The sequence below is a fragment of the Copidosoma floridanum genome, unplaced genomic scaffold, assembly GCF_036245765.1.
Source record: "Copidosoma floridanum isolate Cflo_tuat_1 unplaced genomic scaffold, Cflo_Japanese_pri ptg000021l, whole genome shotgun sequence".
NCBI lineage: Eukaryota > Metazoa > Arthropoda > Insecta > Hymenoptera > Encyrtidae > Copidosoma > Copidosoma floridanum.
The window spans coordinates 28,321,149-28,346,868 of NW_028321898.1; the positions used below are offsets into that span (position 1 = coordinate 28,321,149).

Below are 25,720 nucleotides of genomic sequence, written 5' to 3' on the forward strand. Positions count from 1 at the left end.
AGCAGAGCACGTGTATATATGTATATGCATCCGTGCAGGCTTAAATCAAGATCTTGCCCAAGCGCCAAAGAGAGAGAGAGAGAGAGCTGTATACAGTGTTATAATGGATAAGTAACAAACAACAGCAACGCGTTGTGTGGCACCACACGTATACGTAACGGCGTCTCGTGTGCCTCCGTACAACCGCATCGTCTATACCTACCCCCTTGAGCCCAATCGTCCCCTCGGGTTGCGGGGAACACCACCACTAGCGCCCCCCCCCCCATGTGTGCGTTTGTACGATAGCGTCGTTCAGTTTGGTATACACGGCGTGCACGGGAGGGAGGGAGGGGAGCCGACGATTGGCGGAAAGACGCGGAGGCTAGCGGCCCATCGATTGACCCTTCCGGCCAATGGGGACGCCCCGCCAGCATCCCCCTAAATTCAAGCTCCGCCTACTCGTACGCAAAGTGCCAGAAGAAGGGATGGAGAGAGAGAGGTTGGAGCACGGAGGGGGTTCGGCCGACAACTTTCGAAAGAGAGCCTCGGGGGGGGGAGGGGAGGGAGAAGTGCCGTCGCTCGAAGATGCGTACCTTACACAACACCCTCCACCACCACCACCAGAGCCATAGTGCCGTATCGCTGCAGCCACTTCGCTTTCCACGGGGTATCCAATTCTGGATAGTTTATACGCCACCCTCGTCCCAGACCAACCTCCCTCTCTCGTGTGTGGACGGATGTACTATAATAGAGAGATCCACACACGCGTACACTTGCCTCCCTCGTCCTCTCGACTAACCAGCAGATCAAGCTCCGCACCGCACACACCACCGGAGCTTTCGCCGCTCGACCCCCACCCTCGTCCTCGGATTTTTTTTTTTTTTTTTTTTTCCCTCGCTCCGTACGTGCGATTATATCAACCTCCTCCCCCCCCCCGACGACCCCCAGGGCGCGCGCGCCATTCGCCCTCGTGTCTTTTTCTCTCACGCGCGAGTCAGTCTACAAAGCTGGCTCTCCTTATACGTACACGTACACCTCCCCCCCGGACCCTTTTACGCTAAACGCCCGTCGACTTGCACGCCAGCCCGAGAGTGCGGTTTTCCTACCCGGCCGATCACCAGTCTGTCAGCGCGGACGAGCCGCGCGCCACCCTTACCTCAACGTCCCACGCATAACCACCAGCTCCGTTGTATAGACGGACAACCCTCGTCTGACGGTGTTTTCCGAAATAAAGGAACTATACAGCGGCCCACTTTTGCGCGCGCGCGTACCGTCCCGTCGTGGTAATTACAGCTGCGGTGGCATACTACTGGTGGAGGAAGAAGAAGAAGAGCCGCGGCAGTGCTTGGTGCGAGACGGGTGCCGAACTACCCCCCAGATCGAGGTCGTGCATGTGCAACTCCCTTGTTTACACCGAGTCGTGTTCGAGGCACCGGTGAACGCGTGTCTTTTTTGTTGTTTTTTTTTTGTGTCCGACACGATGCTCCGCAGGACATTGCTGCCGATGGTGCTAGTAGTGGTGGTAGTGGTGGTGGTGCCGGTGACGGGAGCTTCGCAGTAAGGATGACAGTTGTGGGGCACGGTTTAGGCTCGTAGTTGCGCGAGTAAAATTGAAAGTATATACTTGAGTGTTTTTTTTTTCCCCCCGTCTCGGACACAGTATGACCTCACTCGAACGTCGGCGAATGACGAGGGCTGCTTCCGTCCGACGGTGGGGTTCCGAAGAACGCAAGCTCCCACCCTCTTGGTAGACGAGGGATGTTCGGGGTATGATGGTGTTTCCGACAAAAGTGTTGGAGATTCGTGGGATGAATTCGGGTTGGGTCGAGGACGATACGATCCGCGGGTGCGTGGAAGGTTGTAGCAGTGCCATGCCCAAGTTCAAGCGGATCCGAGCGACGGAGATGGTGTGGCGATAAAAAAAAAAAAAAAACTACTTGTCAATACCTCGTTGGGAATATTTGACACCCAATACTGCAATTTGAGGGAGTGCGAGGAGAAATAGATGACGGACTCGGTGTGACGGTAGCTTGAGCTTTTTCCATCGTGATTCCAAGATTACCTTGGGTAAAAACAAAAAAAAAAAAGAAAAATAAAAAGGATGTCGGGAGAGACGGAGATCGAGGTGTCGGTGGTCTCGGAGGAGGACCTCGACTTGGAGACGTCGCGGGGTAGCCCAACGCCGGGGGACCTGCTGCAGGACGGCAAAAACGGCAAGTCGAGCTGCCTGTCGTCGACGACGAGCTCCTTTGGCTTCGAAGTGGCCAAGGCGGCCCTGCGCCCGGCCTGCAATCCCCAGTACACGTCCTTCAGCATATCCAGTATCCTGGGCCGGGCCGAGTCACCCCCGTCGGACACGGCCTCGGCCGGCCGGGCCTCGCCGCTCTCCAACCATCACCACCACCACCACCACCACCATCACCATCACAATCACCACAATCACAATAACCACAGGCCGCGGTCGCAGAGCCCCAAGAGGATACTCTCGCCGACGGCCCTGCGGTTGGCAAAGTCGAGCCAGGCCGAGGTCAACAACGCCATCAGTTTGATAACGAGCAGCGGCAGTGCAGGTGGTGCCAACAGCGCGCCGAGCCCACTGAGCGTCAGCTTCGCGCCGACGGAGCCTGGCAACTCGCCCCTCATCGGCCATCACGCCTCCTCGGATCTGGCCATGCTGTCGAGGTAGGTTTTTTTTTCTTTTTCTTTTTTTTCTTTTTTTTTTTTTTTTTTTTTTACGAGTTGAATTATTTTTACACTTAAATTCTGTACGCTTATGGAACAACAGAAAACAACATTTGAGTGTCAACCGTATACCTACTTTACGTGGTTTTTTTTTAAGAGGGCGGAGGGAGGGATAGCTTCATTGTTAAATTTAATGTTGGTGCTGTGCAAATATCAATGCCCAATCAAATAATTTAGATAAATTTGGAGAATGGCACTAGTAAAAATGTTTTCGAAACTAAAAAAGCCTAGTTCCAACAAAATATTTAACAAAAACTTTGGTCTTACCACTCAAGTGCAAAGCAATAATATAAGTATAAGTATAAGTAGCGTTTATTAAGCCGTGTGGTATGACCACGTGTGGCTTCAAGTAAATTACACAGGAAAATACAGTATAATAATATATACAAAATAATTTTACAGTTCAAATTACATACGTGATATTATCGGTTATTTATAAATTCAGTAAGAGATACAATTACATTTGTCTTTCTATGCGTATATCTATGAGAAAATGATGAAAGATGAGTGTTGATAAGCATGAAAAGAAGAACGTAAAGGGTAATCTAGAGGCGGGGTGAAAGTCTGCAATCTGTATTCCAATGGTTCGAGTCGAGGGTGAGTTGAAGAGAAAATAGAGTGCGTTTGAATAAGGCGATTTGAGTGGGATCATGTGCATACATTACATACTTACAATGTAGGCTCAGGACCTTTGCCACCCATATTATCTGGAATATTGAAGTCGAGCAAAGGTATGGGTGGATCTAAGGTTCGTCTACTCTTAATACTGGTAGGCGATTCCGGTGAAAAAGAATCACGGTGTTTGTAAAGAGTAAGGGACGATAGCACAGCAGTTAAAAGTACAGCCCTTTATAAAATCGAAAGTTTGCCATCCAGGATGAACACATTTAAGATGAAACGGTCTTGAGCACGATAAGCAACGTACCCGTTTATTAACACCAGTAGTTGAATATTTTGATGATCGACATTTAGTACATGATTTTCTTAACATAATACATTGATGACAGATAAGAAGTTAGTACTGAGCATACAAACGTAGAAAGTAGAGGCGGCCTTGATTTGAGCTTGATAAGTATAAACAGAGAAGTAATGACTATGAATTCGCTATTAATAACAATGTATAAGAAACATTCCGTGAAAAACACATCTAAAATAACATGAATTGGGACTATTAGAATTAAATGTAGTGCTGACGAAAAATTATATGATAAAAATGAAATGAGATGATATAATAAATATATATGAATCGATGCATATAAATGTAAAGTGATCACAATGATTAGACTATAATACACAACACAATAAAATCGCACTAAAACAATATAAATACCACAACTTAAAAATCTTTTTTTTTTTAATAAGTCTCTGCACTACTTGCGTTTAGAAGATTATTCATCCAACAGCATACCAAGCTTCAATAATGTACCCGTTGAAGCTGAGTAGTCGCTTTTCAAGGCCTCAGGAGCTGACCCCGACATCAAAGTAGGAATGTAAACACATGAAACACGACATCGTTGGTGAAGAAATGGAGAATTGAAACCAGAAAACGAACTCTCTGGCTCAGAAAAAAAGCCCGCTGTTATACTCCAGAACGCAAGAGCCAACAGGAGTCCGAATCACCTAAAACAGAAGCACTTTGGGAAGTGCGAAGAGAGTGTGAGTAAACGGAGACTAGATATGTAGAGATCAACCATAAGTACGTCCGTCTATACTGACCAAGCGACAGCGACTCAATATATATAACAGGGGTGCAATTGAAATTACTACATCTGAAAAGAAATTGCTATACATAAAATCCGAATGTATAAAATTGCAATGGATTTTAGTGCCATTTAACAGTTAGTATTTAAGTGATTTGATGACTATTTCATCAGTCTAAACAATCACTAGTTCCTTTGCTTTGCGATGGGTAACATTTTTTATTTTTTTATTTTTCAATAAAATCCAAATTTCAAAGCAGCCAAAGCTTTAGATTCAACTATTTTGAAAACTTGTGCCTTTGTATTTATAGTTAATACGAATAAACTGCTTCTCCCGCATTAAAACGACAAAGCTTATAATATCCTCTAACTATTCACTCGTACCATATATTCCTGCACCTTTCACTGGTGTATTTTAATTGCACGTTGCTTCATCAAGCTCATTAATGGCACCCGCACTTTTTCTCGGCATTTAGCAAAAAATGCATTAAATTTAACTCCACGAACAACACCTTATAACGATTGAAGCCCTTGGGTTTCCAAAACGTCGACGGATGTTTGCATACGTCTGCATAAATATACCGTTAGTCGACGTTGAAGGTTTCCAATTAGCACAAATTTTGCAGATGCGTACAAAAGATCGCTTGAAAACATTACGCACGCAAGCGAGCTTCTCTTATGTCGTAAAACTCCCTTTAGCGAGTCGAATCACGTAACTTTCGCGATTAAGCACAAACTCATATTCCATGTGTCTTTGTACCGAGTAAAAATAAAAAGATTCATCATCGCTGGAAATTTTAATTACGTTGTTTTAGTCATGTGACAGCTCGAGCCTCAGCTCGTGAAATTGAAAGGCAATCAAAACAAGCGCGACATTTATCCGATTTTCGAAATAAAACAAATTTCCTTGCAATGCAATCGTCCTTTGACACCTACTCATGTTGTTATCAAGCTGAGCTTGCAAAATTTGCCATTGTTTTTTCACAACTCAACATCGGTACCCAACAATGTCGTGGTACACACTAGGCGACAGGGTGGACATACATTTTTCTCTAAAATAAATAAAAAGCCAAGGATTAAAAAAAAAAAAAAAAAAAAAAAAAACAAAGACTTGAATTTTCTTTAAATTTTCTTTAAAAACGGCACAAACCGAGAAGAGAAAGAGTCTGCTTGTATACCCACTTTTGTACACAATTGCATCTGTATGCACGTGCACTTACACGTACCACGAGTTTACGTACATATATAATGGTTAGTATTGATCAAAAACTTTTGTCGACGGACAAATCCGCGTCTCCGTGTGTGCACGCGGGTACATGAAAATACGCGATGGGGTACCTGCCTTTCGCGGCGTGGGGGAAAAAAAAGAGAGATGGAGCGCTTACTGTTCAACTTTGGCCGGCTCCCTTTGAGGAAACGAAAAACACCCGCGTTGGGCATCTTCGACGAATGGAAGGGTATGTATATACGCGTGTGTGTTGGTGTACCCCGCGAGGCTGAATTTTCATTCATTCAGCCAAAGCATATCCTTTCCTTACCGCTTGTTACGTGCTCTTTTTTCCCTCTTCCTCCTTGGCTTTGGCCACGGGGTAACGTTACATCGTTTTCTCTTCTCCTTCCCGATGCAGCTCTCGGTGCACTCGCGCGCACTTTGGCGATGATTCCTTTCTGACCACACGTTGATGCGTATCACTTGATTCTTCTGGCCACGGATTAGCTTGCATTGACGCTGCTAAGACCTTCCTTTTTTTTACTTCTAGTATACTTGCTTGATGTGTTTTAAAATGTTGAAGAATATGTTTGGGTCGTCGATAATCGAAAAAATGCGTAAGTAAAAGCAACAAATCATAATTGTATCTAAAAAAAACTTGGTATTTTTGAAAAAAAAAAAAAAAAAAAAAAAAAGAGAGAGAGAGAATTGCACATGGTATTCAGTACAAAGATGAAAAACATCCAACAAAAAAAAAGCCCGCATCGTTCGAATTACAAATCGCTAAAATAATCACTATCGAGAAATCGCTCCAAAGTAACAATGGGACTCGGCCATCCGCGACAATCAAAATACACTGCCGCGTCAATAAATTCATTTCCCGGTGTGCATTATCCGGGCGCGTCCATAAACACAAAAGCAATCATTCCCGAACGTCATTACTTTCGTGCAATTTTAATCACATCATGAGTCAAATGGATCTTAATTAACGCCTCGCCAAGCCGCGCACACATGCGTAATTACGGGGATTCGTAGCCCCGTATCACACCATCTCGCCCCACATCCGGTCGATTAAATCATCCCGTGGCCACGAGCACACACACACACACACACACACACACACACAGAGAGAGAGAGAGAGATCTAGGCACGCAAATTAACGTGAGCGCGTGTCAGCTGGCGAATCTGATTTTATCTATGGAAATTTGCCGCGGGGAAGAAGAGCCAACCCCCCTATGACTCGGGTGAGTTTTTGGCTCCTCTCTGTTGCAAACACGGCTATTCGATAGATAGCCTCTGCAAGTGTCATCTTTCATTATGCATATGCTCTCCAATTCGAGCTTTTATACATGCTCATATACGTGGTGGTTTTTTTGTTTTTATCAGTAAAGAAAATTGGACGATTATACTCCCGAGAGTTTGGATGGGGGCACGTATCGAGAGCTAACTGCGTGGCTTGGCAAAGTGACTTCTTGCATTATTTGAATTAGCTATAATAAGGGACTCTCTGCATTTGATTTATCAATTTTTTCAGATGAAAAACGCTGGATTGGCAAATCAAAAGGTAAAATTGAGACGCGCAAGAAAATTACGTACCCTTTGTCTGTGAGTAATGGCAAAAAACCAGCGGCCATTGATCGTGTCAATAGCGCAGGGACACGCCGAAGCTTTACAGACTCGTACACGTATACATACACATACAGTTGGCTAATCCGAAGCGTGTGGTTGGCATTAACGAGATCAAGACTCTGTCCTAGATTTCGTTTGATCGATACAAATTCGAAAAGTCGTTCTCCTCGTGTACCTGTACCACCTACACCTTCACGTGTACACCCCTAGCGCGTACAATACTTTGACAATGAGACAATACATGACAGTCTAGACAAAAGAGACACCGGCAAAAATCACAGCCCTTGACTTGCAAGTGAGACGAATCTCTTGCGAGAGCCATACGTATACACCAGTAAAAGCCTTCCCCCCTCGAAAGTAACTCGAACCAACAAATCCCATGAACCAAAAATCCCCGTAATAACAAGAGAGCCGAGCGATAATCTCTCTCGCCCGAGCTCCCATCGAAAGCATGAACCATCAACCCCCACGCGCCCACCAAGCAAACGCTCGGGTAAGAGAGAGAGAGAGAGAGAGGGTAAGTACCACCTACAACATATATACATATACACCAAAAGAAGAAAGCTTACTACCCTCGCTGCGAGAAAGAGCTGCCGGTGGTGCTTGTTGCTCTCGGGCTGTTATTAAATGAGACAGCCTAATAGGCCCATTACTCGGGCGGCTGCCAGCAGTGCACTACAGCACCCCCCTTGCTGGTCCATTCCGTTCTCTCTCTCTCTCTCTCTCTCTCTGCATCACCGTCGCGTATATAATGTAATCTTCCTCTCTATCGCTTCCACCGTCCATACACGCTCGCACAGAGTGTGTCTCTTCAGTCTGGCGCACGCCCACGCGTGCCCCCCCCCTCGCCCTGGTTCACCCTCTCTCTCTCTCTCTCTCTCTCTCGCTCTTTCATGTGCGGGCGATTTTATTACACGCGCCGACCACCGTGTGTATATGTACTTATCTGATGATGGCTCTTGCCCGTGGGGGTATGTGTGTGTACGTGGAGAATGAATACATATACCAGGGGTGGGGGGTGGGAATGTAGACGCTGATGGCTTAATGCGTCGAGCGATGGATACGGAGAGATATAGAGCGGTGACATGCTGTTGCCGCCGTCCATGGGATATATAATGCGCGTGTGTCTATCCGCGCGGTCGGGTCGATGATTGTGATGATGAAATGATTTGCTGCGATGTTCAATTTGCCGCCTAGGGGCTGGTGTAGCAGCTTCTGGGTGTATTGGGGATGCAGGGGTGGAGTATTTTTCTTTTTTTTTTTCTCTCTCTTTTACTCTTACGTCCAACCAAACTTGCTGTTGGTTGGCTAGAGTTACAGTTTTGTGTTTTCCTTTTTTTTGCGTTTTCGCGGAACGTACGGGGGGGTTGTGCTGATAGAGATTCGATCTTGTTTTCATCGATGAATTTGTGTGAGGGGTTGTCCGCTCGATCGTGTGGTCTGGACCGATGGAATCGCAAATTTTTCTCGTTCATTCAGCAGTGGTTCTTCGATGATAGGGTTTTTAAATTTATATTTGTACAACATTTTTAGCAAGGCATATTTGTAAGGCCATTGGTTAAGAAATTGTTTATGAAAGTTACAAGCTGTTCATTACAAAAAGTTAATAATCAATAAATAAATTTTAAAAAAGTAGACTTTTGTGCAGAGAGGTACCCCTGGCAGGCCGAAAAATCAAGAAAGAGACTCCCTATGAGATCTTATCTTAAGTTTGGCGCTCTATTTTTTTCCTCCCCACATACTTACCATCTTCGTCTGTGAGTTTGTGTACGCACATGTCACACCTCTTACAGTGGCCATACACGCACGTGCACGCACCGATACATGTACAAGGCACCGTGTTCCAGAATCGCTCGTTTTCCAGCCACTTGCGATTCGATTGAATAGCTTTTGATTTCCTTCTTCCACCCGAGTTATTCTCAATCGTTGCACCATCGATTCGCGTATAACGAGCCTATTGGCTTAATAAGGCATTTATTCCACTTCGACAGCTACGTATTTATCCGAGAGAAGAATTTACGACCCGTTTAGCTCATGTTTGGATGTACATCTAGTTAGTTCAATCAATTATACGAAAAAGAAAAAAAAAAAAAAAAAAAAACTTATTCTCAAGGCAGTAAAATGTCATATATTTTCACAACTGCATCCAAAATGTATGTAACCACACTCAGTATCCTTACTAACTTTGGCTCTTCGGGCCATTGAGGATTCATAAAGTGCTCCTTTGAAATGTGCAATCTCATCCTCTGGTACACGATATCAGGAGCATCGCCCAATGCGTAACAATATTCGAGAGACTCAATTAGTCAAGACGTGCATAATAGATCGATCGCTTCGTATTATATATATTCACGTGGGGCACAGCGGGCCCCGTGAGATTTTCCCCCTCGTCCTCGAGAGAGTCTGTTCGCTTTGCTCGCTTCCTTACTCGATACACGCCTGTTTATTATTGATGAGACGAAGATCTTACGTTTACGCCGAAGACGCCCATGAAAGGCACGTGCACGCACACCCCCTCTGAGAGAGCCTCTGAATTACAAATTGACTAAGTATGCACTTGCTCGATCTCAATTTTTAATAGCCCGAATCATGTCCTGTCGACTTTGTTTTACACATTTTTTTTCTTTTTTTTTTACCTCATGTTTCATGTGAGTATCGGTGATAAGATTTTTGAATTTAAAGTAAGAAATGCGTAATCTTCCGATCGATGTAGAATTTCCGGCGTAAATCCAAAGTGACTGCACTCAATCAAACAATAAATGAAAACCTCACTTACAAAAGTGAGCATTCGCTGAACAAAGAGACGTATGGGCATAATCGTGCACAATTAAATCGCTGTTACATCATTTGATCGATCAGTAAACATTACTGGTAAACAGCCGCAAAAGATAACGAGCGTATTTCCTGTTGAATATGATTTAACGTATACCTGAACACATTTTTTTTTTTTTTAGCACGCCATCGGTTAATTGTTTTTTTTTTCTCAGCCCATTACGCTCACGTCGAACGTCCTTGCACTAATCGGATCATCATACAAATGACAAAACAACAAATAACCATACGTTCCGGGTGATCAGTGTACAAAAAAAGACCTAAAATACGTTATAACACGAGTACGTGCGCAATTGGATATACATATAGCCATGCACTTGCGTCCGTTTGCAGTGAACGAAATAGAGGAGGGAAGAGTCGAGCCAAAACGAGCGATAGCTCACGTATAACGGGGCGCTTTATCGGCGTGGATGCTGCCTCTGCATCGAACGCTGAGAGATGTACGAGCCTAATTAACGAATCATTCATATCGCCGTACCTCGCGCCGCGGTATTGCTCTTTAGGGGGTGAAAAGAGAGAAAAGAGAGGGAGGGGGTGTTCTGTAATTATAACGAGCAGACTGCCAATACCGCCCCTTGGTGCAAAAAGGACGAGTAGAGGAGGAATGTACATGTACGGGGGGAAGAAAAGAAGGTGTATAAGGGAGGAGCGCGTACGCCATTGGCGCGATAGAAGTAGACGCGCGCAAGCGTAGTATAGGTGTATGCCTCCAGAGTCCCCTTTTTTTTTTTTCTTTTTTTTTTTTTTTTCGAGCGAGCGAGTCCGCGCGTGTGTGTACATATGCTTATATACAGATCACACATTTGTGGTGGTGAGCGGCATACGCGTATCCTCTTCCTTTCTCTCGCCGGCCTTCCTTTCGCTCGCGAGAAATCGACGCGGGGCTCTCCATTGTGTGTACTTGCGTATACGCGGAGTGACTCGAATTACCACGGGGTGACGGCTCTATATTGTTTATTGTTCGCAATTTTTTTTTTTTTTTTTTTTTTTTTTTTTCGTAGATGCGCGCAACGCGTGTAATTAACGTCGGGGTGAGAATGACAAGTTAACGCGTGTTTCTCCGTTTATCTTTGCAGCTGCGACAGGATGTTGTAGTACGACGATTTTTAAGGCTTCACGGGGTGGTCGCGGAGTTTTTTCCAGCCCCTGGAAGGTATTGTCGAGCTCGGGGTGAGATAATTACGAGATTTATTCTTTGAAACTAATGAGGCGAGATGTGTACGGCACCTCAGCTCGTCAGGGCTCACGTGTACCGTGTTTTTATGACTTTCCGGTTTATTTGGAAATTTTTTCGAGCTTTTTACACCCGAACGCGTGAATCGTGTCGTCTCGTGGAAAACGATGCCTGATCCGGAAAATTGACATCCACTTGGGTCTTAAAAACAATGCCAATTATACCACACTTGCAAAAAAAAATCTTTCTCTTTATTATACTCGAATATTATATCTAAACTAAGTACATCGAGTAGGTAACTGTATCATTTGGATTTCTTCTTAATTAAAGATTTTTCTTTTTTTTCCATCGATAAGCGTCCAACCGCATAGGTCCGATTGTACAGAGAAATGAGCTTGAGCTTGTACTAAGCTGGACAAAGTAGAAAAGCATAAATAATCCAAATAATTAATAAGGGACTTTTAAGTACTTGATATCAATATTTTTGATTCAAACATAATCGTGCACAATTTTTTTGTTCTGTCTCCATACAACCCGTTAAAATATCCGTAGCGAAAAAATTTCGGGGAATCCCCTATCTATCTCCCTTCAAAGATTTCCAAAAACCTGGACATAGTCGAAAAAAAAAAAAAAAAAAAAAAAAAGGCAGACAGCGCGTAACGGAGCCCAACCGCCGTCCCCCTCTCGTCTCAGTGACAAAAGAAAGTCTCGAATTTCAACGCCCCCGCAAGAGAGACACCGATCCGGGGCAAGAGAGGCAACGCAAACTTTTTTTTTTGGTTTTTTTTTTTTTCAGCCAGCAAATAGAAGCGATAAAGAAAACAACACATCACCGTGCCTTGCACGAAAACCAGGTAATACAGCACCCACACGGAGAAAAGCCCCCCTCCCCCTGTGCGGATAAAAATCTATAAGTAGGCCTCTCCATCCTCCTAATCTGCTTACAGACGAGCACACGCGCGCGCCCACACAGTGGAACGAAGAAAACACTTTTCCCGCGAATACGCGGCAGTAGCTACCTCGTGTGAAGTGTCCACGTCACGAGCAAATGACCCGTCGAGGGATTTTTTTTTTTTTTTTTTGTCGAGCATGTATATGCCCCCGGGCCAAAGTGGTATTTTTCTCCCTTGGCTGCTCTTTATCCGTCTCACCGCGAGCGTGAAATGGGAACGGCTGCGCTTCTTCTTCCTTCCCTGAAAGATTTCGTCGAGGGTATAGCGGCACACGGGCTGTCGGCCGTTTTTACCCGAGACAAAGGAAACGGCACGTTGCTGGAATGGGATCAATCGGTCCAATCGTCCGGGAAGAATTTCCATTGTGTGAATACATACCTACTCCCCGTTGCGCGTTATCGGCACGAGCGAGATTAACAGTGGCGATGGCCCATGTACACCCATAGACACGCTGATTTTTACCTTCAACGAAATGATGTGGAGATTTTCGTGGAATGAAAAAAAAAAGAATGAGACGTCCACGTATATGAGCGCGTGGCGATGCTCTCTCTCTCTCTCTCTCTCTGGGTGAGATGCTTAAAACGCGAACACGCAAGTGCACTAAAAATAAACCCGTGGCAAAAGCATCGGTAAAGGCGCACATGCACAAATATATATGTATATATTTATATAGAGAGTGAAGTGGAACGGTACAGTATACTTACAGTAGCGTGGGCGAGGGAAGAAAGTGCACGAGCAAGTTATCCGGCGCTCAGCCACTGGTATGGCAGAGCGAAGCCAATCAGTGGATTTAGTCCCTCTATAATATATGTGCTCCACTGCCGGAGTTGATTATACACTACACGTATATTATGTATATATGTATATATATATATGCATGAAAGCCAATAAGGCCAATATTTTATTGTTCACTTGCGTATGGGTCGCTCAAATATACCTGACACAGGCCCGACGATACGACGATCAATCGCTGATGGGTACGACCCTATCTATTTGCTACGTGTCTCTTTTGTACGGGCCTTTGTACCGTGGCTTGGAATATTATTGAAGCCTGCCCGGTTTTGCCCGTCTATGTTGCGTTGTACGATTGATTTGCTCGATACGACGCTCATTTAACTTTGAATCAAAAATAACAAAGTAATTGTTTATAATACAAGCTTCAAGTGCCAGTTATCACTATTGCCACGAGGTTGTTTTAACCGCGTTTAACGAGAATTTATCATTACGAGCTTGCGGCGAGCTTGCAAAATCGGAAGGAAAAAAAAAATGAAAGTAAGTATTTTCATACAACAAAACCAACCCCCCATGGGTACCTACTACTACGCCAGTCGGCAATCACTTGACGGCAGGTTACCAATAACCCATAACAACCCAAAGCTGCTTCACTGGAGCATATACAGCCCCGCAAGCTTCCGAGCTTTTTCGAGCTAATTTAGCTCCCGATGATCTCTCAGGCCCATATACCCCAAGATACCCTTGCTTGCCTACGCATACAACACAATATTATCCGGTATAGGTACGACGTAAGGTATACATCATCGTCGGCGTCGGCGCGCCTCAAAAAGTAGCTCTCCTTCTCTCGTTCTGTCCCATACCCGACATCTCCTCGCCCTAAGGCTTCAATTATACGGTGGTGGTGTATAGTTGCACGGCAGGGGGGGGGGATGCGACGAGAGCTCTTGTCTGCGCTATATATACAAGTCTACCGGTGGCGATGATGGTGGTAGCTGTACAGTAAACCACCGAGGCGTAATCGACCACTTTTCCAAGGCCCTCGCTCGTCTGTACTCTTTACCGTGCTCCCTGCGATACATACACATTGGTTGGTACACCGTGCACTCGTATATGCGTTTTGCTCAACGTATTATGCCCGTGGATGTAACTCGAAGTAACGATGCGCAACAATAGATAAGTATGGGTATCGAGTTGCGCCACAGCGAAGTAAGCGTGCACGCGCGCGAGGGACTCGACGTTCGTTAACGAGTATATGTATCGTTCGAGTGGTGTGATAGGCGCTTGTGCGTGAAAATGGATATCTACACGTGCCTACATACATATGTATATATTTACTTGTGTAAAGGGTCGCTCGGGAAATTTAAATCCTTTTTTTTTTTTCGACCTTTTGTACTCAAGGGTTGTATTGTTTTCCTCTTCGTTTGACTCATTCGTTAGCAAAATCTGATAAAGAATGGGTATTCATTTGTAAAGAGTATAATTAATTTGGTCGGTCACTGTTTGATGAGACGTTTTTTCCCGTTGGTTTATTCATCGTGTACAAGTAGAAAGCCACGATAAACAGATGTTGGGAAATAATGTATCCTTCGAAGATTATCCACAAACGGAGGAATGACAAGTTTTTTTGTTTGATTCAAGTATTTGACAATAGAGTTGAGGTTGAAAATGACAATGTCTTTGTGTTGGTACAACATATTTTTGAACACTTTTTTTGTCTCTCCATCGAAACCGATGCAAAATATATTTTAAAAAAGGAACAAAATTTATTTACAAAGCCGAAAAATTAAAAAAAAAAAAAAAAACTAAATTCCACACAATCATTGCCGAAGTTGTACTTCAAGCTGTAATTTGAGAGGTGTAAAAGTGAAGTTTCCCTAACATTCTCATTAAAAAAAAAAAAAAAAAAAAAAAGCTCTAAATACAACACAGAAGAATACAGTATGACCATTTTGACACCAATCACAAGTGCGAGCATCAGCATAATCAATCCGTCCAAAAAGCCCAAAATCAACCAATCACACCTTTCTGTATGTGTATATTTAACGTCAGACTCCGTCTCCCAAAACTGTATCCCAATCCCGCAAGTATAGGCACACTCCGGACGTAAGTGCCCCCCCCCCCGTTCTCGAGTTTATCATCGAAGGCGCAGCATGTATGTGTGTACAGTAAGTAGTCAGATGAAGCTTCTCTCAAGAGGCCGTCGGGGCATCAGCAACCCACAGCCACGGATCCAAGCACTCGAGCATGTAAGGCTCTTCACTCCACTCGACGAGGAAGAGCTCTCGTGGCCCATCGAGGAGGCACCCCCTCATGTACATACACATATACAGCTCGAACGAGCTGCTTGACGGATTGGCGCGCCTGCATTATGCGGGGGGTACACCACGAAACGTCCAAAGTGGGCGCAGGTATATCTAAAGGAGAGAGCATCGAGGAAAAAAAAAACAAAAAAAAAAAAACAAGTAGAAGCAAAGGAAGAGTGGCATTTAAAAGACGCTCGTGCTATCGGTGTATCGTAATATGTATAGGTAGCTGCGTAACATTTCTGGGCGTGCTCATATATACCTACTATACGTGTAGCTATTGTGAGCAGTCCAAGATTCTCTCTTGTATCTGGCGTCAGACATCTGGCCGAGACATCGGGGATCGACCTCCTTTCACAACAAACACTACCTGTGTCTCTCTCTCTTTTTTCTTGCGCGCCATTTTTTTGTCTCCCCCCCCCCTCTCGTCTCTTTATTCGGTGATCTTTTGGGTAATGTGCGCCAGTTGGGCGTGTGGGTACTCACGTACGTGTGTACAGTATAGCTTTCTTACGTCTCGAGAGAGGGTGTTGAGGATCGAGGGGTCGCAGCAGCGCGAGCCTTTATACTTTTGTTGGGGCATTTGCATGGCTCCGTGCGAGCGAGGACTGTTGGGTTGGCTGCTGGAAATGACCAGCTGAGGGGATGTGTCCATACCGAAGGTCCTGAAAATCAGCATGGATACTTAACCGACTTTTACGCTAATAATCAACGTTTTGGCATACAACAGTCGATCTTCCTACGAGTTGTCGAGTAGGTTTATCATTTTATTGAAAGGATTACGTGTCATGTGTACAACGTATGGGGTAAAACTGATTTGGTTATCACAAAAATGAATATGCGTGGTATTAATTTTTTTTTTTTATTTTTTTTATTTTTCCGTTCATTTCGGTAGGATTAAAATAATCGTGCATCCACCGGTACCATGAAGCCCGTGAATTTTCAAAGTAATAGCGGGGAAATCCAAGCTTTGATATACTTCAATAAATAAAAATGTTGAAGAGATTACGGTAAAGTATCAAGTAGTGCTCAAAAATTGCGTGGTAATAAAAAAATACACGATAACTTGAAAACTGTAATTATTATAAATCAGCTTATGATGGTACAATTCAAAGCACCAGCTTGTAAAGGCAAACTCAACAAAATCGCCCGAGGGGTTGGGAGTGAATAAGTTGCTTCCAAGGATAAAACAAAGCGTTTCACGGAGTTAAGTTGAAAGAGCGAATGAGACAAGTGGTCGAAAGGAAGGGAAGCAAAAGTAAGGAGATCGAGGGGGCAAGGCAAGACACGAGACTCTATATATCTCTTCACGATGGGGCTACGCATCGAGTAAAAGATATGTATGGTAGCGTAGGGGGGGGGGGAAGAAAAAAAAGAAGAAGGGCAGACTACGGAGAAAAAGTGCATAGTCCTAGGGCTTCGTGAAGCCTCTGCTCCTCGTAACTTCGGACACCTCGAGCTCTCTGTTTTTCGCTTGTTGTGGACTCTGCATGCCATATTATATACCTATTGTATATTCAGAAGTGAGAAAGAAAGGGTGAACTTTGGCCGTGCCTGGTAAGTTAAGTAGTCTTGCGTGCCAAAGAACCTTTGTCGCGCCTACAGTTGAAGTTACGTGTCTTTGTCGCTTCTCCAGCCGCGGCCTCGGTGTAACATTATTATATATGCACACTTCGGTGATCAATACTTCACACTTGGCTGTTTGCTCTGTCGCAGCAGATAAATTTTGCTTGTTTTTTCTTGCAAGCTCAATTGCACTGATCAAATGGGGGAGTCCAAGTTTCAAAGTCAAGTTTATATGACGAGCAGGCAATGGAAATAAAAGGACAATGAACACATCTAAAGTGTCGATTATCTATGAATTACTGTACAAACACAATACAAAAAAAAAAAAAAAAAAAAAAAACGAATTTTGGTACATTCGATTCAAGCGTACAAAATTTTTGTAAAAATGAATCAATTGACGGAAATTGATGATAAAGATTCATTGCAAAACCATAAAATCCCTTAAAAGGATAAGATAGCGATCTTCCATCCTGAAATAAAAAAAAAAAAAAATAGAATCCATTTCAACAACCACAATAATCGCACATGTCGTATATAGGCTGGGCCTCATGTCGTCGCTGATAGCGAGCCGCTACCCAGTGGGCCTAGGGGTGGGTAGCGTCTTCTTCCCGTCGACGCTCCAGCACCTCCAGCACCAGCAACACCAGCACCACTCGGCAGCGCGATTGGCCGCAGCGGCTGCAGCCTCGAGTGCCCTGGGAAACTCGGAGATCGGCGAGACGGATGGCACGGGCTTGCGCTCGGTGTTGCCGGCAAACTCGGCTGCCTGGCCCTTTCCCTGGAGCAGGCCTCACGGGCTCCAGGGACTCGAGCATCCTTCGCCCAGCGACGTGGCTTCCAACTTCTCCAGGATCAGTCCCACTTCGGCGTCGTATCCTCAGCGTGGTGAGTCTTTTTTTTTTTTTTTATTAATTTACTTTTGTTTTTTGTGGTCAAACGATAGTTCAAAGGAATTCGGGATGTACTTTGTTCGGATCACCTATCCCCTTACCAGTTGAATTATTGTTTTACTGTCACCCATAGCTAGGGGGTTGGCTTTTTTTTTAATGTCTCTGAAAATTTGAGTTTGGTGGCAAAAATTGAAGAAAAATTTCTCCACGTTTTTGTAAATTTTTTTAGATTTTCTTTTTTGCTTGATAAGTTTAAAAAAATAAAAAACACGTTTCAACCGATCAAACAACCGTAAACGCGATTTCAATCATCCTTACAATTGCGTCATGAAATGAGTTCTATTGGGGAAATATTTACAAAAATAATCAATCTGCAATTGAAATTGGGATGAGTAAGAAATGTTATCGGTATCGTTAAAAGTATCGAAAATAAACGCATCCGATCGGATCACCAACAACAACTGCACAGACTGTAATCCTCCGAAAGGGAGGGGAATGGAAAAAAAAAAAAAAAAAAAAAAAAAAAAAAAACGAGTGGATCGTTATACCTCGCCAGCCTTCGTTTGGAATCATCGAATTCGCTGCGCAAGCACTTGAAACCCGACTCGTTTTTCCATCTATGCATGACGTTTGCCTCCGGCCAGTGTTTTATCGAGTCGCGGGTGTATGTAGATCTATAGTATAAACGTATGGATAGACAGAACATAGACTCATTTTTCACGATTATACTCGTCAATTGTCGTGACGCTCTTTTTTTTTGGAATACAGGAATAAAGGCAAGCGCTGATACAAATGCTAATTTATTGCATACTTCATTTGGCTTTTGAAATTATATTATGAACAGTTCACTAAAATCGATTTTAAAAAATTATTCTTGGTAGGAAGCAAAACTTTTAAAAATTGCATTCCCCGATAATTAGTTAAAAAGGGCTAAATGTTCATTTTGCTAAGCTTCCGTTTCTAATGTAGATGGTAAGACTTGAAACTCTTGGATGTATGCACCATTCATTCAACTGTAGCTCAAATTTTATACTGTAAAACATACAAATAAAAAAGTCGGCAGACAAAAGAAAATGAATCAGTTGATCCTCAATGTGACGGACGGTCATAAAATTACGTGAAAAATCCTTAGAGCAGTGTCGACGGCAAGGTATATACACGCTTGCTCAGCGAAGCAAATAAAATATTGCCGTTGCCAGTTGGCTGACCGACTCTTGGCATTAGTTATGCAGATCCCACTTGTGCGGGCGATCCAATTTTGTCGAGCCGCTTATTGGCCGTTCAACAACCCGGTTTGCAACGCATTCAATTTGAAACTCGATGTTTTAAAAAACACGATGAATCCCCTTTGACCAGTAATATTATAATCATGTTTGCTCATGCAGTTTTACTCGATAACTATTTACAAATCACTTGTACATTGAAAATGCTTTGCTTTCACACTAATTCATTATACATAAATGAATTATTTAATTCTTAAAATTTTTTTTTTTTTTCATGCGTTTATTACTGTATACTTTTTTAATTTCCCCACAACAATTTTATTGCTGCATGGTCACTACTCATTTAAAGAGCTAAAGTTCAAGCAGGGGTTGAAAAATCAATACTGACACAACAACAAGACGTACACACGTAGGTATATTTGAATAAGCGGCGATTTCACCTCAACTCGCGTTACGTGATAAACAAAGTGTTTCTACAAACGTGTGCACTAGATTTAAAATAAGCACCTTTAACTGTATATTAAATAAAGAAAAAAAAGAGAAAAAAAAAACAAATTATCCAATAGCAAATGAAAAGAAAAAAAAGGAACACAATTGACTATACCTACTTTTGTGCTCTCCCTCCACTTTTCGCGCAAAAAAGACAACTTATTAAACAAGGACAATGACAAGTCGAAGTATAAAATCCGGCTCCCTCGCGGAAGGTTGAACAAGAGCTCCCCCTCCCCTTCCTCACCACGCCGACAGCGATGCACATTATAACCGCGCAAACAATGATGCACAACAAAACGAAGGAGAGGAGGAAGGGAATCGAGAAGCCAAGGCTAATTTATCATCCCCCGAGCCGAGGAATAAATTAGCCGATTTATCGTCTCTCGTTAAAGACGCGCCGAGCCGAGAGTTAATAGACGCGGGGGTCGGTAAGATGAGGCTGCGGAGGGGCTTGAAACAAACAGGAAAAAAAGAAAGAAAAGAAAAGAAAAAAAAAAGAGGGAAAATGAAAGCAAGTCGCTGTTAAGACTTGAGTTTGATGCGGAAGCCCCGCAGCGCTTCGCTCGTGTTTCTGGGCGCGGAGTACAGGAGTCGAGGGGAGGCCTGCCGAGCTAATAGGGAGCTGAAACTTAAGTATATATATATTTACACGCGGAGACGTCGAGCGAATGGCTCTTTTTTTTTTTTTTTTTATTTCTCGCTGCTCGCATCGTGTTTGCACTTAATTGTTCTCAAAGGCGTCGAACGACAGAGTGACGGTTATTAATTTGCGATGCACTCCACTTGATTTTTAATTCAATTTGTTTCGCCCTTTTTTCATCGTTAGGGTAACTTTTATTATTTATAATTTCCAATGTCTTCCTAATAAGTGTATCGTCGATGAAGTATTGATTTGAATCGTACTTTTTACGCGAAACAAAACTCTTTACTGTGACAACGATATAAACAAAAGAGGGAAGTAAAGATCTTGTCTTGTCTCAATTTAATTATTTCGACAGACATTGTTGCCCTTTCGTACATGTATCTTTAAAGTGCAAATTGACCCTTGCGAGTAAAACCTCACGTACTGATATTATACATATACAAGCGATCGAAACATAAGTAAATTAGTCCTCGTGAAAAAGCTTTGAAACCCTTCAATTTTTCTTTGGAACCAAATTGGCTTTTCCAAAAACTCGATAAAAAACGTGTAACATTTTATTCTTAAAATCACTGAAAACAAAAAGTATTGATGGAAAAAAAAAAAAAAAAAAAAAAAAACTATTGAGAGAAAATGTAAGTCAGAGGGTCGATGGTGAAGTGGAGCAAAGCACCTTATCGATAAAAAGAGCACCTTAATCGACATCGGTAAAGTGCAATGTGTACACAAGGGCTCTTCCACTTCCTCTCTTAAACACCCCCACGCACACTATTCATTTCGCTTTCATACACAACAAACACGTAAAGTGTAAAAGCACATGTATAGCATACGTAGTAGGGATGAAAGAGAGCCGTAGATATATAGGTGTATATTCTCGTGCAAGTGCGGTGGTGAAGGCGCAGGCGGCAGTACACACAGCAGGTACTTACAGAAGAGGACAAAGTCCGCGAGCAAAACGATCGACGGGTCTAAGGCGATCGGTGTTGGTTTGTCCGTAGTAGGTAGTTGCAGGCTCGGAAGCCCCTTTCGAAGCCCCACGTAGTTTATGTGCCGCTAATGTGGCTCTGCGAGTAAGTATGTGTAAGCACATATTTGTACACAACACAAATATGATGTGCGCTTGCACCAATACTCGAAAACTACCACCTCGTGATTTTCTCTCCTTTTTTTTTTTAATTCTGTTTTTCATCAATCTTGCACTTTGTCGATCAAGTTTTTACAGAGTGGACAAACGGGGGAGTCCCCACTTTAATTACTTTCACCCCCAAGCCGGCGATTAAACACTGATTGAGGGGCTTAAAACATCTTTGTTTAGCATGGAAAAGGTAGTACAATGTCAGTATTGTTATACTGTTATTGCAATATAGGCTTTTTGTTCTTCGGAGCGACGTGTGCTCGATGTCATCGGTACATCGAGGGTCTTACGTTGCTAAATCCATTAGACCGTATTATACCAGTTGCGCTGATTCGAGAAAGTAGGTATTAGCACTAATGTCTTTGTTTGATTGTTCTTATGTGTGATTTGTCGTGCTGATGCTGCTTCTCTTGTCAATCGATTTAATTGTTGGCGAGGCAGTTTCTTTCATTATTATACTCACCTGAAAATATAGTATTTATAAAACTTTTATCAATACTGGAGTGTGTATGTGCATACCACATGACGAACAATTGATAATAACAAAATGTTAGATTTTTATTTATCTCTAGGAATCGCGGAGTTTTAACATTCGCTCGTATTTCGAATTTTCCAGTGGCTTACAAAATCAAAACATAATAAAATAAAAACTGTATGAAAAAAAAAAAAAAAGTATGCGTTTCACGGACGGATCGAATGTCAGTCGCGAAATGCGCAGCGGATCCGAGTTGTTTTCACTGCGATGATCGGCGAGATTGATCGTTCGGTCGTTGTAGTGCGGAGGGAAGGGGAGACTTTGTAAACAAAAGTAGACTTGGATGATTTGCCAATTCAACGGTGACGCGTTTTGGTGATTTACGGGATGATTGGGATATCGACATGAAATCGTCAATGTTTATTTACTTTGAAGCGAATGCAAACTTTTTAAATATTAATACAATACGTGCGATACTGGTTTACGTGACTTGTGTGCACTTAATTAATTACACGCAAAAGTTGTCATATGAAAATAACGAATAATCTCAATATGTAATAATGACGAGTAACGCTGCTTTGTGACTTCCACACAATGCACGTGAGGTAATCATATGGTTATGCAGAACTGTCAGTGCAACACATTAAATTTATCATGTGTATGCTGACTCGTCGATAATTTGTAAACAAATGTAATTTAATGGGCATAGCGATGGTCATACGCGTACTCGCGCGGAAACAATGATTAGCTCTTAATATACGCCTACATAATTGAATAATCATTAAAAATTAATAAAAGTATCCCGAATACCATGCCAATTGTGCTATCAAGCGTCAAATCATCAATTACGCGCTTTGCACGATACTACGCCATTGATTTGAATCTGAAATATTCATCGATGGCCACAATAATTCCCATCAATTCACTACTAATATATGAACCAAGTGAGATATTCCCTTTTGACCACTGCAATATCGTGTCGGCGAGGCTACCATCAAAGCCGTAATTGATTGGTTCACCCATGTTGGTAATTAGAATATCCATCAGTTAGCTTCGGCGCGTAAATCGATGATTTATTGACTCGAGTGTTGTAAAATAGCGAATAATGCACAGTTGGACCAAATAATCTCTAAAAAAAAAATCATCACCATCTAAAAATCGGCTCTCCCTATAACCGTGAGTTTAATTGTTCGGGGGAAAAAAAAAAAACAACCCTGAAAAAAAGCCCATCAGTGCACGGTCCATCAACAACAAAAGCCAAATCGCATTCGAGCAAAGCACCATAGGCCGCACCAACCAATTTCGCACTCGAAACGACGGGCGCGCTAATGCCCGCGGCGGCCTCGTACCTGCGCATAAATACTCCATCATCGGAACAAATGCCGTTCCACGTCGAAACAAGGACGCATCGCATGAAAATTCAATGTTAAATGGGCGCGTATCGATCCGCGCAATATCTGTATCGCGGGGGAACCGCGCGCAAATTGACGTTTTACGTCAAATGTCCGGGTTCCTGGCGGGCGGGGCTCCGAAACTCTCGAAAGCCGGTTTTGGCTTTGGTAGGGTATTTCGGAGCGGCGGGGAAGGGGTGGTTGGTGCGTGGAGGGTTGGAAAAAACTTTCAATTAAACGCGCGCGCTGCGGAAAAACGGGATTGACGGGAGAGAGGCAGCGAGTAACCACTGGTGGCGGCATTTATACGCGCACGCACACATACTTTTTTTTCACAAAAAGGTTTTCCTCGTTAATTTCGGATGAAAGTTGAGTGATAGCTTTTTTTGATGAAGGGTGCACGTGTGCGTGTGAAAGACGCGCTGTGAATGCCGGAATGAATTTGCGTTGGTTTTGCATTAAATGCTGAAAATAATTGTTGGATTTTCAAAGTATCTTCCAGTGTGGATATTTTATTTTATTTTACAAACTTGTTTTAATCATATGGCTTGAAAAAATACAAGTGTACTTTTTGTTAACGACGCGTTCGATGAAGGAAAAAATTAAGTACTGCTTTAAAAGCATAAGCTAGTGTAAGCTAATAGCAATCTATGTTTTAGCAATCAATATAAGGATATTATAGAGTGTTGATTTAACAAATAAAGTGTAATAAACTAAAATACCACATCTTAAGAAGTTTAGCTATATTTTATAAAGAAAAAGAAAATAATTTATTTTCGAATTTAATGTTTTGTTCCAAAGTCATTTCAAAACGGTATACCCCCAGCTTCATTCTTGTATCCTAGGTATCCTATTGTAGGACATATCCAAAATGGCACACCTTGTAATTTCCAAGCCTCTGCGTCTCCTAAGGATTGCTTTGTACCTCGCTTTATACATCCAAAACGAATATTTTGTATCTACATAAAACAGTCCTATACTTTTAAAAAATATGCTCAAAAAATGTTTGCAGGTACGAGTGTTAAATAAAGTTAACAATTAAAATTTCTTTTTTAATGGTTCAGAAACGCGGTTCCCATGATTGAGAAAAAAAATCTCCGATATCCATAACATATGGCCGTCACCAAGTGATCCCGTTCAAACAGTTTCTTACCCAACAACTGTAAAATGTCAAATCCAGCGCAACAACTTACCGATTCTCGCTTCTTTTGTTCGTGTAACGCAGAAGACCTCGAGGACGATGCAACTACGGACGACCGGGTGCGCCGATCCCATAGTCCCATGAGCGCCGACGACGAGGCCTCGCACGACGACATGGCCGACGTGGACGACGGCCCCGACAACGACCCCGACCCCGACAACCCCTCGAGATCCGGGGGTAGCTTGCAATCCAGCAACGGCCAATCCATCCAGGTATCGGGTAACAACAACAACAACAATAACAACAACAACAACAACAACAACAACAACAACAACAGCGACTCGAACAGCATGAAGCGCAAGAAGAAGACGCGCACCGTGTTCTCGAGGACTCAAGTCTTCCAGCTCGAGAGCACGTTTGACATGAAGCGCTACCTGTCCTCCTCGGAGAGGGCCGCCCTCGCTACCTCGCTGAGACTCACCGAGACTCAGGTGAGAAGAAATTTCTTTTTCTTTTTTTTTACTCCAAGAGTCGTAACATTAACGTGAGTCTATCAGGCACGAAATACCCCAGGGTTATCTGTAAGACAGATGAGCCTGAGTCACCCCTAATTTTGACCTCACCCCTTGTATTTGTTGTGTTCCCGGGTATGGTCGTAGGTGAAGATATGGTTCCAGAATCGGCGCAACAAGTGGAAGCGCCAGCTGGCCGCGGAGCTCGAGACGAACAGCATAGTTCACGCCCAGCGGCTGGTGCGCGTGCCGATCCTTTACCACGAGGCGTCGGTGGGCTCGGGCGGGAGTATCGGGCCCCAGGGTCCACAGCCGAGCTCCGTGTCGGTGAGCTCAGCGGCGTCGGTCCCGGGCCTCGCCCACCCGGTCCCCGTGACCGGCAATCCAGCCCAGGCCCAGCCGATGTTCTACCCGCACCACCACCACCACCACCACCACCATCACGTGCAAGCCGCCGCCGCTGCGGCCCTCATGGCCCATCACGTGCAACCACCACCACCCCCGCCCGGCTCCCAACAACAGCAGCAACAGCAGCAGTCGAGCGTCCAGGTGGTGGCGACCTCCTCGCAATAGAGACACCTCCCGCGCATTGTGTTTTTTAAATACGGTCTCGGGGCTCGTTAGGAAAAATCGGTATAGATGAATGTGGGTGTGTGTGTGTGTGTGGATATAGGGGGCTCATTTCATGTGATTTCACGCGAGTGCAGCGGCTGAGGGGACTCTCCGGTGCCGGTGGTCGTGAGTGATACAATATAGTGTTATTACGAAATACATACATATATATTTATGCACAATGATTATCAATAATTTATCGGTGACTGCGACTTATCGATGTACGTTGGTATGTTTGCGCGTGTGTGTACATAGGTAGGAAATTTCGTGTGCGTAATTAAGATGTCAGTGCCAGGTGCGTGTCGTATAACTATAGGCTCGCATTGGAGGTAAGCTTTGATATAATTTCCTTTTTTTTTTTTTTTTTCTCATTTACTGTACTGAGC

General features: G+C 43.5%; 1 protein-coding gene across 1 annotated transcript; it reads left to right on the forward strand.

Annotated features, from left to right (window-relative positions):
• The first annotated feature begins 2,080 nt into the window (after positions 1 to 2,080).
• Positions 2,081 to 25,376, forward strand: Hmx (H6 family homeobox). Its single transcript, XM_089594624.1, has 4 exons — positions 2,081 to 2,661; positions 17,362 to 17,708; positions 24,295 to 24,701; positions 24,870 to 25,376. Exons 1-4 carry the CDS (start codon positions 2,081 to 2,083, stop codon positions 25,293 to 25,295), a joined length of 1,761 nt encoding a protein of 586 aa, XP_089450750.1. The 3' UTR covers positions 25,296 to 25,376.
• The last annotated feature ends 344 nt before the right edge of the window (positions 25,377 to 25,720 follow it).

Excerpts from the sequence above, each read along its gene's own strand:
- Hmx (XM_089594624.1), top strand. The coding sequence starts at position 2,081 with ATGTCGGGAGAGACGGAGATCGAGGTGTCGGTGGTCTCGGAGGAGGAC. Across the intron at positions 2,662-17,361 it reads GATCTGGCCATGCTGTCGAG|GCTGGGCCTCATGTCGTCGC; the intron begins GTAGGTTTTTTT and ends TGTCGTATATAG. Across the intron at positions 17,709-24,294 it reads GGCGTCGTATCCTCAGCGTG|AAGACCTCGAGGACGATGCA; the intron begins GTGAGTCTTTTT and ends CGTGTAACGCAG.